The sequence below is a fragment of the Melanotaenia boesemani genome, chromosome 15 (assembly GCF_017639745.1).
Source record: "Melanotaenia boesemani isolate fMelBoe1 chromosome 15, fMelBoe1.pri, whole genome shotgun sequence".
In the NCBI taxonomy this organism is placed as follows: Eukaryota; Metazoa; Chordata; class Actinopteri; order Atheriniformes; family Melanotaeniidae; genus Melanotaenia; species Melanotaenia boesemani.
Window position 1 is genome coordinate 9522821 of NC_055696.1, and position 14680 is coordinate 9537500.

The following is a 14680-nucleotide window of genomic DNA, read 5'->3' on the forward strand; positions in this document are numbered from 1 at the left end:
GAACAGATTTATTCCATGAGTCCTATATGATGTTATTATTTATATTCACTCCGCTTCATCAGATGATGGTTCTTCAGAAAATCTAGGGAGAAAAATATAGTGTATAGAACTCTATCATTGGTGGGGTGCCTGGTTTCCGCCTACAGAAAAGGGGCAGAATAGGGTGTTTATTTATTTAACTGAGGAAGAACCACTTAATCCTTCATTTGTCATGCAGTTGTGTGTTGAAGTGATGGTGACTGCCCAAATGCAGACATAAAAACCTGGAGGCTGAGGTTGAGGAAATAAGTAAACATTTATCTACAAAAATAAAACTGAAGGTGTTGAAATGGCAGGAAGTTTGAAAGACAAAAGGTCCAAAACATATGACAGAGCATCATAAGGACAAGCTAGCTTGAAATAAGGAGGAAAAACTGATGTAAAACAAAGACAAGGATTTGGCACTGGATGAAGAAAAATCTTCAAGGATCTTATCTGGGTAGGATGGGTAGTTATAAGTCACGACCTTCTTATCCAAGGGAAGTGTCTTATTTGTATTTGCAAAGCACATGGTCCCAATAAGTGGGTATAGATCAGAGAAACAGTCCTTGCATTGGCTACCTTTATTAGTTAAACTCCAACAGCTAAAAAACTGAAATAACTGATAAATAGCTCATCACTGTTAGCTGGATACCTAACAGTTATTTATATTGTAAAAATTATACCTAGCTTTGTTTTGATGGGACAAAGTGCAATGCTATCAGACTTGATATGGTGAAACCAGGCAGATGAAAAATCGGCAATGTTCACGTGTGACAAAAGTCAGCAATGAATGTTTTTCCATGACAGTGATTTATGCTTTCATTTACCTGCTTAGTATCCTACAGAGGATTCTTCCAAAATCTGTGGAACAAACCATCTGAGAAGCCATGTTTGTTAATACTCCTTAATACTGATGTGTAGAAAAAAACACATAAAAACCCTCTTTATTCAATGCTGTAAAAAGGTGACCTACAGAGAATGTCCATTTTTCATATGCAGTCTGTTCTGGTAGAATGCTAAATTGTTTATTTTTTGCTTCTCTTGTTGCTGCTTTGAATCCATATTTATAATGTTTACCTTTGGAAATAATGAAATGCGTGCTGCACATGTAAAAGATAAAGGTCAACTATGCCCTCACAAACCATATGTGCTCGGAATGGATCTTTTTGTTAGCCTTAGTTTAAACATACAGTGTTATCTCTCACTCTGTATATGAAAAGTATATAAATATATATTTTTTATTTATTTATTTATTTTTTCCCCTGCCTGAATTTGAGATTTCTCTGCCCTCTAAGTAAGACATTCCCACTATATGAACATATAGATCTTTGCTCTTTGCTTCTTCATCTGAATATATCTCTCAGTTTTACCAGCAATTTAGGTTGACGTGTTCTTACTTTCTGATTGTACCTTAAGCATAATTTGTCAATGGAGAAATTACAAACCTGGGGCAAAATCTTATTGATTAAAATATAATTTTCTGATCTTGCAAATAATCTAAATCAATCAGTGTATAAGTGTAGGTACCCAACACAGTGTTTTCAGCTTTGTGTGCTTCCTTTGTATCTGGTAGACAGCATGAGCCACAAATAACAGTGCTTGTGTATCTGTTTAATGAACAATGTCAGTCTATATGATACATCATTTTTAAAGGCATCAATTATCACCAGGGTACTTTTTTTTAATCAAAACTCTGATATCAAGGATGACTCAGTATGCTGTATGCTGCTGTCATATTGATTCTCATATTTATAGATGACTAATATTCAACCTTCCCACTTAATTTATTCACCTTTCCAGCTGTCATCTCACAACAACATCTCTCTCATTTATTAGGTGGTCTACAAGAATAATGAGTTTAGACTGGAACTGTCACAGCTGGCTGAACAGCGGGACCCCAGGATCAGTATCCATGGTGACCTGATATTCAGCTGCGAGAATGTGGAAGCCTTGGAGCCTGTCACCTTTGACACGCCGTCTGCGTACTTGACATTGTCCAGGTGGAACACAAAGAAGACAGGTGCAATTTCTTTTGACTTCCGCACTACAGAACCCAACGGTCTGCTGTTGTTTAGTCACGGCAGTCTGCAGGGTACCCTACCTGACAGGAAGCCCCGAGCTGACTTCTTCGCTATAGAACTGCTGGAAGGAGCTCTCTATCTTGTGATGGACATGGGCTCTGGCAGTATTAAAATCAAAGCCAGTAACAAGAGACTGGATGATGGCGAGTGGTGCCATGTGGACTTCCAAAGAAAGGGGCGGAATGGTAAGATAATTTTATGTGTTTGTGAAGGTGTTGCAAGCTTTCTCCTTATCTCTGTGCTTCTCCAGTTTTAGTTATGGAGTTTAAAGGGCTCCAAGCTGTGAAATCGCCATATGCCAGCATGGATGCAGTGACATCCGCACACTCTTATTCACTGCAATGAAGTATGCATGCATATTAGGTTTTAATTATGATGATATTTTTAGTTGCTATTATCTGCAAATGACATTTTAAATCTGTGTTAACCTATTTCACAAGTGGGCAATTATACAGTCACCCCGTCCAAATGAAATTTGGAAATGTCTGCTTTATTTGCAGAATGCAAATTGTCTGCCTTCGTAGAGGGATCCAAATAATACACACTGTTCCTTCTATTTCTTCCCTCATATTATGATGATGTAAATTCATCATTTATACTTCTGAATTTTTTTGGTTTCTGCATTTGCCAACAACAATAACTCCGAGGCACTTACAGTGCTGCTTCCTTATGTGGACTTTTTAAAACAAGCAGACTGGTTCCCACTTCCTTCTCTACTTCTTTTGCTTTTATTCTTGCTTCACACTAACCCCCACACACCTGTCTTCTTTTTTCTCTGCAATAAAAACATTGTGCTAGTTCAAGTTGACTCACTCCTAATGCCTATCCCACAGGCTTTATCTCAGTGAACAGCCAGAGCATCCCCTTCACTGCTAATGAAGGCAGTGAGATCCTCGACCTAGATGGAGACATGTATCTTGGAGGTTTACCTGAAGATCGCCAAGCCCTTATTCTGCCCCCTGAGGTGTGGTCAGCTTCCCTTGGCTTTGGCTTTGTGGGCTGTGTCAGGGACCTCTTTATTGACGGGCAGAGTCGGAACCTGTGGAGGTTGGCAGAGGTTCAAAGTGCCACAGGTGTCAGCAGTTTCTGCACCAGGGAGACTCATGTGAGGTGTGCCAGAGACACATGCGCCAATGGGGGACACTGCAGAGAAGGTTGGAACCGCCACATTTGTGACTGCAATGGCACCGACTATCTAGGGCTCAACTGTGAGAAGGGTAAGAGTTTTTGAAAGGGGTGATAGTGGATGGGGAGAATGAGTGATTTTAAAATGCTGCTGCAAAGCTTTTACCACACTTTGGGTGGTATTTTATTTATAAGCTGAGGTGTAAAGAGTAACTGCACAGACAGAAATAATGGAAATACAGAAAAGAAATCATCCGCACACCTAATACTCATGGCTTCCAGACAATAATAATTTCATTTGGAAGTGTAGTAGGATCATACTAACATAATCTCATATTTAAATAAGTGTTACTTTCCCACTTCAAAATAATGCATTATATCTACAATGCAGTCTAGTGACAGTGACAACAGCACAATGGAAAATAATGTTTTTCATTAAAGCCATTCAAAAGTAAATTGCTGTATTTTTCCTACAGTGGAGTGATTCATTAATGAATTGTCAGTATCATGAGGTTACCAGTGCTATGAGTGTTTCATTTGAAATGCAGGGCTGCTTTAGCACAGTAATTCGGCCTGAATCACTCTGCATTAACCATGCAGATGGTTTCCTCACTGAGAGGCCAAATTACGCAGATCCATTGGCAGCTAATAGTATGAGGGATAAAAAAAAAAAATCCCCCCTGTATTGCACTGGGATGGGTATAAATCCCACAGAAATTTAATTGCTGCTGCAATCTTGCCACTGTCATTGTCTGCTCCAGGCTTTTTCTGCCATCTTGTGTGACTAATGAAAACTGCAGTCTAAAATTAAATCACATAGTACCAAAGATAATCTCTGAAGAGAACTAAGGTTTTCTCCAATAAAACGCATTTTGCATTTTTGAGTTAATGTCCTGATATGTCAAAGTTTTGCTGTCTGCTAACACAGCTTGCTGAAATCTACAGAGGCCACCACAGTAAGCTACGATGGCAGCATGTATCTGAAGGTGCTGCTGCCAAGGACGCTGCACACAGAGGCCGAGGATCTGTCCCTGCGCTTTATGTCCCAGAGGGCTTTTGGATTGCTGATGGCCACCACATCCCAGCAGTCAGCAGACACCCTGCGTGTGGAGCTAGACGGAGGCAGAGTGAAGCTCACTGTGAACTTGGGTAAAGCTGCTACAGCAGATATGAGCAGATATTGCCACTTGACCTTTTCAGACACATCACTTAGACAAATAATGTACATCTGTTTTGTCTGAGTCTCTTCCATTCCCATCTACATACGCAGCACCTACAGTTGCCTAAAAAGAGAAGCACATCACGTTTGTTCTGCTAATGTATTGTCTTTTTTTTCTAATTTCCTTTTTTAAAATCATTAAGACAAATGATGACTACTGAATCTATTTGAAACTGATCATAAAATGTTGGCACCTGATATGTTTTCAGGCAACTTATTGTGCTATTAAACTAAAGACTAGGGAATAAGCATCCATCTGTGGATGTGGTTTAAATGAGGAATTTTACATTGACACCAATCTAAAAATGTGGGGTGGGAGGGGTATTGATATGCTTTAATATCAGGTATTGAGTTGCTTGACAAGTTTGATTTGCCAGCCACCAAGTTATCAATGTTATTCTGTTGTAACATTGTACTGTGACATTATGATTTTGCAACAGCATTCCAGTTGTTCATTGGTTAATCTGACTTAACCTAGACAGATAGCATTAGCTACTTTAGTCAGATAAGCAGTCAAACAGTAAGGTAGTAATTTGCAATATTTTACATTTAGGCATTTAAACAAATAGCAGATTGAGGTTTCCAGCAACAGACATACCATACTGTGGGTTTAAGTAATTAAAGGTATACATGAAAAAAAGAATGTACCTCACTCCAAAACCTCTACTTACATTTTGCCTTCATTCTACAGTGACAGTTAAATAAATGCAACAAATAGCAAAGAACAGAGTGAGAGAGAGGAAAAAAAAAAGGTTTGACATTTGACAAAAATCTCATTGCGTTTCCATGGTAACTGAGTCATATGAACCCTAGACCTCACCAGAATTCCCAAACAGCACAGTTGTTGTTCAGACTATTTTGAGCTGGAATAGAAAAGCTTTAAGCAAAAGTCAAATCACGTGTTTTAGGAAAAAAAAGTATTTGCATGTTTATCTTTATTGAAAAGCTTAATTTAAAATTCAATGTGGGAATAAAGAGGGATAAAGCAAAACAAACCTTATACCTTGGACAGCTGCAGTAATGTTGACTGTGCCCTTCAACATGTGGCTAGGGTGGCTCCACAAAATGTATGTTTTTGCCACTTCAAGTACAGAATGAGTATTAGATTTTCTTTTTGTTTTTACACCAAAATTCAGAAAAAGTAACAAGTTGATTGGAAAATATAAGGAGTGCAGCGTCTAATCTAAAGTTAATTTAAAAGAGCATTAAAAAGAAGCCTTTTTGAGTCACAAAAAGCTTAGAAAAGAACAAGGGATTTATTGCCTTTTTAAGCAACTGTGTGTGTGTGTATGTTTATTCTGCCTTTTCTCTCTTTCTCTCTCTCTCTCTCTCTCTCTTTCTCTCAGTTCATCCTGGGGTCGGGTCCCACCTGACCGTCTTGGCTCTTTCAGCCCTTCAATGGCTTGTCTGCAGTTCAAGGAGAGGGCAGTCAGAGACCTGATCCATCATTACTCTGAAATACCACCACTTAAACTATTCACACTTGAGATGGTCCCATTGTAGTTCTATCCCCTCACATTTACCGGGCCGTCCAGTTTAGAGTCACTTCACTGAGCAGCAGGTGATTCTGATGGACGCATGCACCCACTCACACACACCTGCAGCAGAAAGTCTCTGGTCTCTGGCTGTCCATTTCCACTGCTCTGTGATGGTTGACAGCTTGAGAGCACTCCTCCGCCACATGACTTACACTGGTGTATTCTTGTCAGCTAGGCTGGTTTAATTATTCAGTACATGCAGGCGATGAGTGGTTGAATCCATTTAAGGGCCAGAAATTTGAATATTTCACATAGATTTATAAGATATTCACTATTTTAGATATGAAACAATGTTGGCAAAGCATCACTGAATGTGCTTTGGCCATTTTTAAGGTGTAAGTTTCATTGTGGCTGCAGGTTGTGCAAATCACCACTTTCCCTCTGTATCTAACATGAAAAATATTATGCCATTAATCTGATTGTATAAGGAGGCTTAATAGCAAGACATTTTTAAGGTTTTATTTTGCAGAGGTGCATCACTCGAAAAAGTGTGAAACTGAAAATAAAAAACAATCTTTACACTCTTCTTCATTTTGCTTTTTTTCAGAAAATGTAAGATGTTTTCATTAGACTCAATTTTTATTATTATCTGTGCATGAGATGCTTAAATCAAGCACATACTCTATGTTCTATTTTTTGTTATCTGCTCCAGACGACTTTCCTCACAGCAGTGTATGTTTGCTAAATTACCCCAAAGCACTTGTCAGGAAAACTATCAGTCACGGCATCTGAAACAATCCAATTTTGCCAAAACCAAATATAAGCAGCCGTCGGGGTAATATTGATGCAGAAAACACAGCAAAACAGGTGCACCTTTACTTAAGTGATCAATAAAACTCTTATTGATCCCACCTTTGAACTGCCCTGCTATGCCTCCAGCAGTGCCGGACACACACTGATGTTATCCTTTCACTCACTGGTCCTTTTTATAAATTTTTTTATTATTTTTTTTTTCTAATATTACAAAGACTGCGGGGAGGAAAGTGGTGGTTTAGACTCTCGAGGCTGTCCCCGGATGGTGGGCTCTGAAAAGCACTGAACTGTCTGCAGAATGTACCTTGAAGGATGTGAAATATTCTCCTCTTTTGTGCTGTTCTTTTTTTCTTTTAATCTCACCATCTCACTCTCTCTCTCACCAGATTGTATCAGGATAGACTGTAATCTCAGTAAGTGTCTCCTATGATTATCTACTGTACCATCATGTTGAGAACATGCACTGTAGTATACATATGTGCTTCTTGCCTCTATTCCTTTGTGAAACACAACATTATTCACTTATTCTGCGCCACAGTTCTTGTTTACTGTTTAGGTTACCTGTCTCACAAGAATCATTATTAAGATAAGAGCAAGAATGAGACCTCACTGAAAACAGCTGCACAGTTGAATATAATTGGATCCATACACTCACCAAATCCAGCAATCTAAATTGCACATATTCTTATTATTTTATTGTCAAATGTAGTTAGATTTAATATACAGTAATCAACTGTTTAGCCTTTAATTTGCCTCTCACTAATTAGCTCTTCATGACTGATAAATGGGTTCAGTACAAGTATAATCTGCAATACATTTCCTGAGGAAAACAACTCAGTGTCTCACTATAGAGAAATGAAAAATGTTTTGCGGGGGATTATTCAAGCAGAAGTGATGACATTACCTTAAATGTTTGAAATGTGATGAGAAGATTAATATGACACAACAACATGGACCATCAAAAAGAAATGTGTGGGAAAAAATTATTAATTTGCTGCAAATAGCTATTTCCGTAGGATGGGAGGTGTTGTGGGGTGTAATCTTGTTTGTGTAAATATAATTATCAGATGCCAGTTTTCATGTTGAACCTTGCCATGCAGCAAGTGTCTAAATGAAACTTCATCACACATCAACAGACACTCATTTTTCTGATAATGACTTGAACTGCACAAGTAATTTGGTGCCAGATGTCCAGATAAATAAACTAAAGAAACTTATAAAATGTCTACAATCATTAATAATAAACAATTAAACTAATTGTGATAAAATTGCTGCAAAATCAAAACTTGGACTGAGGAACATTAAACAGAGCATCATCAAATAGACTTTCTTGGAGAATAGGCTATTTAAATAATTCATAGACAGACGAATAGCAAAGTAAGATCTTCCTATGGATTGAGAAAATAGATTTTCTGGTATTCTATAATCTTGTGAAATGGAGCGATACTCTAGTTCACAGAATAATAACAGTGTATGATGCAGATTGTGGTGTTCACCTAATAGAGAAAGATAGGCAATTTAGGTTTTAGTTCAGACTACAGCATTATGAGGAACAGATAAAACTTCACCACCAGTGGAGAAGTGAACAGTTTGCTGATTTAGATCACCCTATGCAGAAGCTTATGAAAGCTTATATAAGTTATCACTAATTAAATGTTGACCGAGATCTTTTTTCATCCCTTATAGTTCCTCATTGCTTTCCAACACCAATTTTAGAAAAGGTGTGCTGCTGTGGATAATGTCAATAAAAACAGACTCCAGTGATTTGCAAATGTCATATCTATTGTTTTATTTATAACTGAACATAGAAAACATAAACAATGTTGATGATTCAATGATAACTAAAGACGCTGCAATAGATGTAGTGTGTGGTTTAGCATTGTCTTGCTCAAATGTGCAAGGTCTTCCCTGAGAAAGTTCCATAGGTACTAATGCATCCCCACATCACCAGAGATGCAGAGTTTAAACTGTCCTATTTAGTCTGGACATGATGGAGCCTGAGACACAAAAGATCTCTGGCATCCAATATTGATTTTCAGCCCTGTCATTCTTGTAGAGACTCTGCCCCTTCAAAGTCCTCTTTTTGTACCCAGTCATGTTACTATTCTGATGCCAGTTCACCTAATATGTTTTAACATTTATTTAGTTTATTCTCTACTATTTTAGTTTCTTTTTCTTTAGTACCTTTAAGTTTTCCAGCATCTTGCTATGCCTCTTAAAACTTATTGAAGAGGTGCTGCTACCATCAAATTCAAGACAAGCTAAGCTAATATTATGCATGAATTCATAAAACTCCTCACTGTCAACATTTAATGTGTTTTCTACGTTCTATTGTGATTTAAATATTGGTGTCCCAAATTTTATAGAGCTAGAGTTGTAGAATAAATTATTTAATTAAATGCTCCTGTTCAGTTTCTCCATTATTTGGAGAAACAGCAGCTATTACGTATTTATGACCACATGAGATGAAAGGTTTGATTGCATAAACTGTTAATGTACTCTCAAACAAATTTCAACATCAAATAATCTATAATATAAGACCCACTCAGCCACGATCTGTTATTCTGTCTCATGTTAATCTGTTGATCTGAGGTGCAGCTTTAAAGGCTTTGTATCAAATAAGGACACATGCTTGAAAGACAGATTAACTGCACATGTACACGTTCAAATCAACTGTCCATTGTATTGAACTGACATTTTTCTGATCAAGGTGAGTAGTGTGTGCGTTTATGTGTGTGAAAATCTCATTAGAAGCAGTTGTATTTTTTTTTCTCAATAGAAAATATAGATTATAAAGAAGAAAATACTAAAATTGGCTAAATGAAACTAGATGGGTTTTATTTTATACATTGGATAAAGTCAGATATTTGCATTACAAGTGCCCTTTCTACCAGCAGATGGCATTGTACCTTCACACACTCACTGTAGACTAAATGTGCTTTAGGTGAATGCTGCTGTGTGCAAAAATAAGCAGTTTTCAGATCTGTTGCAATGGGTGAATGCTGCACAGATGGGTTATGCAAAAGCTTAACTCATGATAGTGGTTGCCTTATTATTGGACTTTACCGACAGTCATCATAAAAGAGCGCTTTGCTACAGTTTGCATCATCTTTTTGTGAATTACAAATATATTTGATCAGTTACTTTGATGGATTACACTTCAACTTGATTGCAGGATCAATTCAGATTTCCTAGGCAAGTTGCTCTTGAAGGAATTGGGGAGGCAGTCCCTGTGCATTGACTGTTTGTAAACTGTCCATAACCACAGAGGGAGGGCAAAAGTTGTTAGAACAAATGTTGCTGCAATGCTCCTGATTAGCTCTTGTGTAACTAGGGAATAATGGTGCCCCACACACTTTGGAAATAAGGTCCACCAAATTACAGAATTACCATAACATTCTTTAATTAACATGCAGATCATGCATTCAGGGTGTCGGCTCACACACAAGCGTGACCTGTATAGCTGCACTGTGTCTTTGAAGTTGTCTTTGTTTGAAAGTATTAATTGAAGTCAATTCTGAGTGAGGATCAAACTGAACAAAACAGACCCTTAACATGCGAGGCTTGGTCCTAAGTTTCAGGAAGGTGAGCTTGTGAAGTGAAGGCATTTTGAAAGGAGGCAAAATTTCAAAGGGTTTAACATCAAATGTCTGTGATAATAGACATCATATTCCATAATTTTGATACCCCCTGCTGGATTTGCAATCGATCGTTATTACTCAAAGGAAATAAAATTTCCTTTTATATGGCTGTATTCCTTGTAAAAATACATCCATAAAACTGTTGCAGACTCACACTTTACCGTTTTCAAAAACTAATAAAGTGGTAATCGTAGTTGTGGAAGATGTATGTCTGGGGCACCAGCCTCAGGTAGAGATCAGAAGCAGGCTACAGAGGAATAACAATCTTCTGTGTGACACCACACCTCAGAATTTCATTTATTGCCCCATTTCACCCCCAGCTGACGCTGAGTCAAGTTGCACTACCTCAGTATGGAGCCACTAGGGATTTTATATGTTAAGCAGGCAGTGCCACACAATTAAATTTCAGTTGAATCAGTAGCAAAGGCAGCATTACTGTTGTCAATGTAAAGACGCTTTTAATTGTTAAAAGCAACTAATGTAATAAGATGTACTAGAAATGTGTTGAGTAATGTATTATTAATAACAATTCATTTGCGGTGGTGTGGTGTGGTGGTTAGCACCGTAGCCTCACAGCAAGAAGGTCGAGCCTCGGCTGGGGGGAGGTTCGAACCTGGGGGGTGGTAGCCTTTCTGTGTGGAGTTTGCATGTTCTCCCCGTGTATGCGTGGGTTCTCTCCGGGTTCTCCGGCTTCTTCCCACCATCTAAAGACATGCATTAATTGGTTAATTGGTTATTCTAAATTCTCTGTAGGAAAGAGTGTGCGTGTGAATGGTTGTTTGTCTATCTGTGTTGGCCCTGCGACAGACTGGTGGCCTGTCCAGGGTGTACCCTGCCTCTCACCTGTTAAAATGCTGGGATAAGCTCCAGCTCACACGCAACCCGTAATGGAATAAGCGGTCGAGATAATGAATGATAATGAACAGATTTCTTATTCAAGCCTAAACAGTAACCAGGGATTTTTCTATATATTCTATACTTGTGAATTAATGAGATCATTACTGCATATATGTACACATTAATCAGAGGCAGAATACCCACAATATCTGATCTATATTAAGGGGGAAAAAGCAGCGTAAACAGGTTTTAAACCTGTGGAATTTTACCTTTTAATATCTTTATGTAATAAAACATGACCTCTGTCACTTTCTTTTGCAAGAATGTGTCTGTTTTCCTGTTTTGAAATAGTATGCTTAAGCTTATATGCCTAGTTAGCAGGGTAGCTCCCCTCTAGGAAGAATTGATTCGGTTAAGCGTTCCCTCTGTTCAGCATCCCAGTATCTCCTTTGTCATTACAGCAGATCTTGTCTGTTCTTCTGGTTACATCTTAATGGTTTACAACATATCTATCTCTGATTTTTGGCTAAATGTGACTCTAGCTAGGGGTTTGTTTTTCTATATCTAAGTAAGTCCATCAAATGTAGAACGATCAGGGTTTGATATTATTGATCGACCCGGTGGGCAATGTCAGTGTTCAGCAGGTGGATGGTGGCATCATGCCTTGTACTGGAGAGACATTTAATATGCAGCCATGGTCAAAGTCTAGGGACAGTTTTATTTCCCCAAGGATGAAACAGTAAAGTGTTCGGAAACCAGTTGATGTTTTTCATTTATTGTCCTCTGTGCGTCCCCTGTAATTCTCCTGCACCCTGAGCTCAATTAGACAGACAAACCCCTAAAGGCGCAGTCAGCTTAGGCATGGCCAATTAGTTTCCCAAGCGATGTCAGAACTCCTTTGAACTGCCGTGTCGGCCTGTTGCATAGGCACTGATTTGGGTTGACGGTGCTGCAGTGGCAAGCCTCTGCTCTGTGACCTATTTTGAAACCAGTGAAAAATGCATATGGATAGTGGAAAGTAAAGAAATTTTGAAGGTTCAAGTTTTATTCTTGAACCAAGTCTATAGATATGACTTAACAGATTTTTCCCCAACAGACATCACACAATTTACTCTTTGAATAGACAGCATATGTGATGCTGTTTCAGTGCTTTTTATATTACTTATATTTATATTTTTTTAAAAAGCGCAGTTTTTGTTGTTTAATTTTTCATTTTGCCTTGAAGTGAAATTATAGTCTGAATGTCTAGCTGCCTTTGTGAGTGACAAGTAAATAAATGTATGCACCTTGAGAGTTCTTTTAAGTGAAAAGCTTTGTGTGGAAAGATTCTGCTCTCATGTGGTATGATTGTCACTTGATGCTTTCCTCCTCTCAGGCAAGGGACCAGAGATTCTCCTTGTAGGCGAGAAGCTGAATGACAATGAGTGGCACACAGTGCAGGTGATGCGGCGTGGGAAGAACTTGCAGCTATCTGTAGACAATGTGACAGTAGAAGGTATGGTAGTGACAAAGAAACTATGCTAACAAAGATCCAAATGCTGAAAGGTTTTAGCAGTTTTAGCAGAATTCTGTGTTTTGTAGGCCATATGATCGGCGGACACACCCGACTGGAGTTCAACAACATTGAGACAGGGATCATGACGGAGCGGCGCTTCATCTCAGTGGTGCCATCCAATTTCATTGGCCATCTCCAATCCCTTTCCTTCAACGGAATCCTCTATCTGGATCAGTGCAAGAATGGAGACATCTCCTACTGCGAGCTGAATGCCCGATTTGGCATGAGGCATATTGTTGCCAATCCTGTAACTTTTCTAACTCAAGCCAGCTACCTGGCCTTTTCCACTTTGCAGGCCTATGCTTCCATGCATCTTTTTTTCCAGTTCAAGACTACCAGTCCCGATGGTCTGATACTTTACAACTCTGGAGATGGTAGTGACTTTATTGTGGTGGAGTTGGTCAAAGGGTAAGTACTGGAGTGTTACTAAGCTATAACCAACATACCTACCTTGACAGAGGAAAGCTAAAGTGGCTGTTAAGTGAAGTATTTATGTACTGTATACTTAATTTTATACTGTTGTAATCATTTCAACATAAGTATTTCTTCTTTCCTGAGTTACAAATTTCCTAACGAGTCTTCTAGTTGAAACAATCACATACATTAGGTCATTTGATCATGACCCACAATTCCATTCCTGCTTTTAACAAGTCACCAAATTCCTCAAAAGTGGTGGTTCAGCTGTTAATATGTTTTCAGCTGAGTTCCAGACCGACATTTGACAGCCAATTTTTCACTTCAGTTACTTTCAGTAACAAAGCACTTTATCAAAACACTTTTGTCACTTCGTTATGTTTAGGCAATAATGCTACTTCATTAGGGTTAGAAAATGATCATGTTTAGGACTAAACTTCATCACTTTTGCAACATAACTGTAACCTTCATGAGAACCAGTTTTAACCACTAGAGGTATGGTTCAGAAGTAATTTTTATGGTTCAGTTTGAGCAAGTGATTTATGAGGTCGTATGTAGAGTCTCGGCTTATTTAATCATTAGATGTGAAGCTATTGAACTGAAGCATTGTAACTGAGGCATGTCTTTAAATTATTTGTTCATCATAAATGTTGAAGGACAAAAACCAGAAGAAGCATAGGTTCAAAAACTTGAGCTGTTCCCACATGCAAGCACTTCTGGTATTTTGACAGCTTCACAAATATGTTCCTAGTGTTTTATTCATCTCAGATCAGATTTTCCTACAGACATGAATGCAGAAATATGTTATAGAAGCAGAGCCAGCAAAGCAACAATTGTATCTTCCCACTGTCAGAGTATGCAGACTTTTTTCCAGACAGCAATTAGTCAGCAGGGGGTCTTGTTCAGATCTGGAGTTAGGAGCAGAAGCTTACACAGACAACACAGACGACAAAGGGTTTCCAAAACTTCTGTCTTCGTTTTCTGGTTGCTGTGTTATGTGTAAAATGTTTCTGCTTATTCATGATTGTTGTTTTACTTCTGCTCTGTCTTATGGTTGCATTTAAAGTCAACACATTGGTATGACTACAGCCTAGATAGGTGTGTTTACATACATTCACAGACTTTCATTCAAAGTCAACAAAAGGCTTAAATGCACTTCAGTATTTTTGAGCCTCTATTGAGGTATCGCAAAACAGACTGGTAGACATAAGTCCACTGAGCTGCGTTGCTTTGTATGTCACAGAAATGTTTGACCCTGTAAAGCCCAACCCAAGAAATAACGGAGAGTATATATATATATATATACATATATATATAGTAGTCTTCCAGCAAAATGTAAAAACATAAACATAAATGAATATGAATAAATATTAATCATTTTTGTATATTTACCATTTTGTTGCAGTCAAAATTATGTAGTGCAACAGGTATCCACCAGGGGGCATATTGTGGGCATATTGTGTAGAACAGTATTTTGAGCAAAGTTTTTACCATAA

General features: G+C 38.3%; 1 protein-coding gene across 5 annotated transcripts in view; it reads left to right on the top strand.

Annotated features, from left to right (window-relative positions):
* Positions 1-14680, top strand: part of nrxn2a (neurexin 2a) — a 134264-nt gene that overhangs the window by 51878 nt on the left and 67706 nt on the right. For 3 of the 5 annotated variants that reach the window (XM_042008451.1, XM_042008455.1, XM_042008454.1), the window contains 6 exons: positions 1858-2287; positions 2936-3319; positions 4173-4376; positions 7124-7150; positions 12591-12710; positions 12797-13178. In XM_042008451.1, coding sequence (XP_041864385.1) covers positions 1858-2287; positions 2936-3319; positions 4173-4376; positions 7124-7150; positions 12591-12710; positions 12797-13178 — 1547 coding nt within the window. The remainder of the gene's footprint in view (positions 1-1857; positions 2288-2935; positions 3320-4172; positions 4377-7123; positions 7151-12590; positions 12711-12796; positions 13179-14680) is intronic. The other 2 variants (XM_042008452.1, XM_042008456.1) reach the window with 1 other exon arrangement.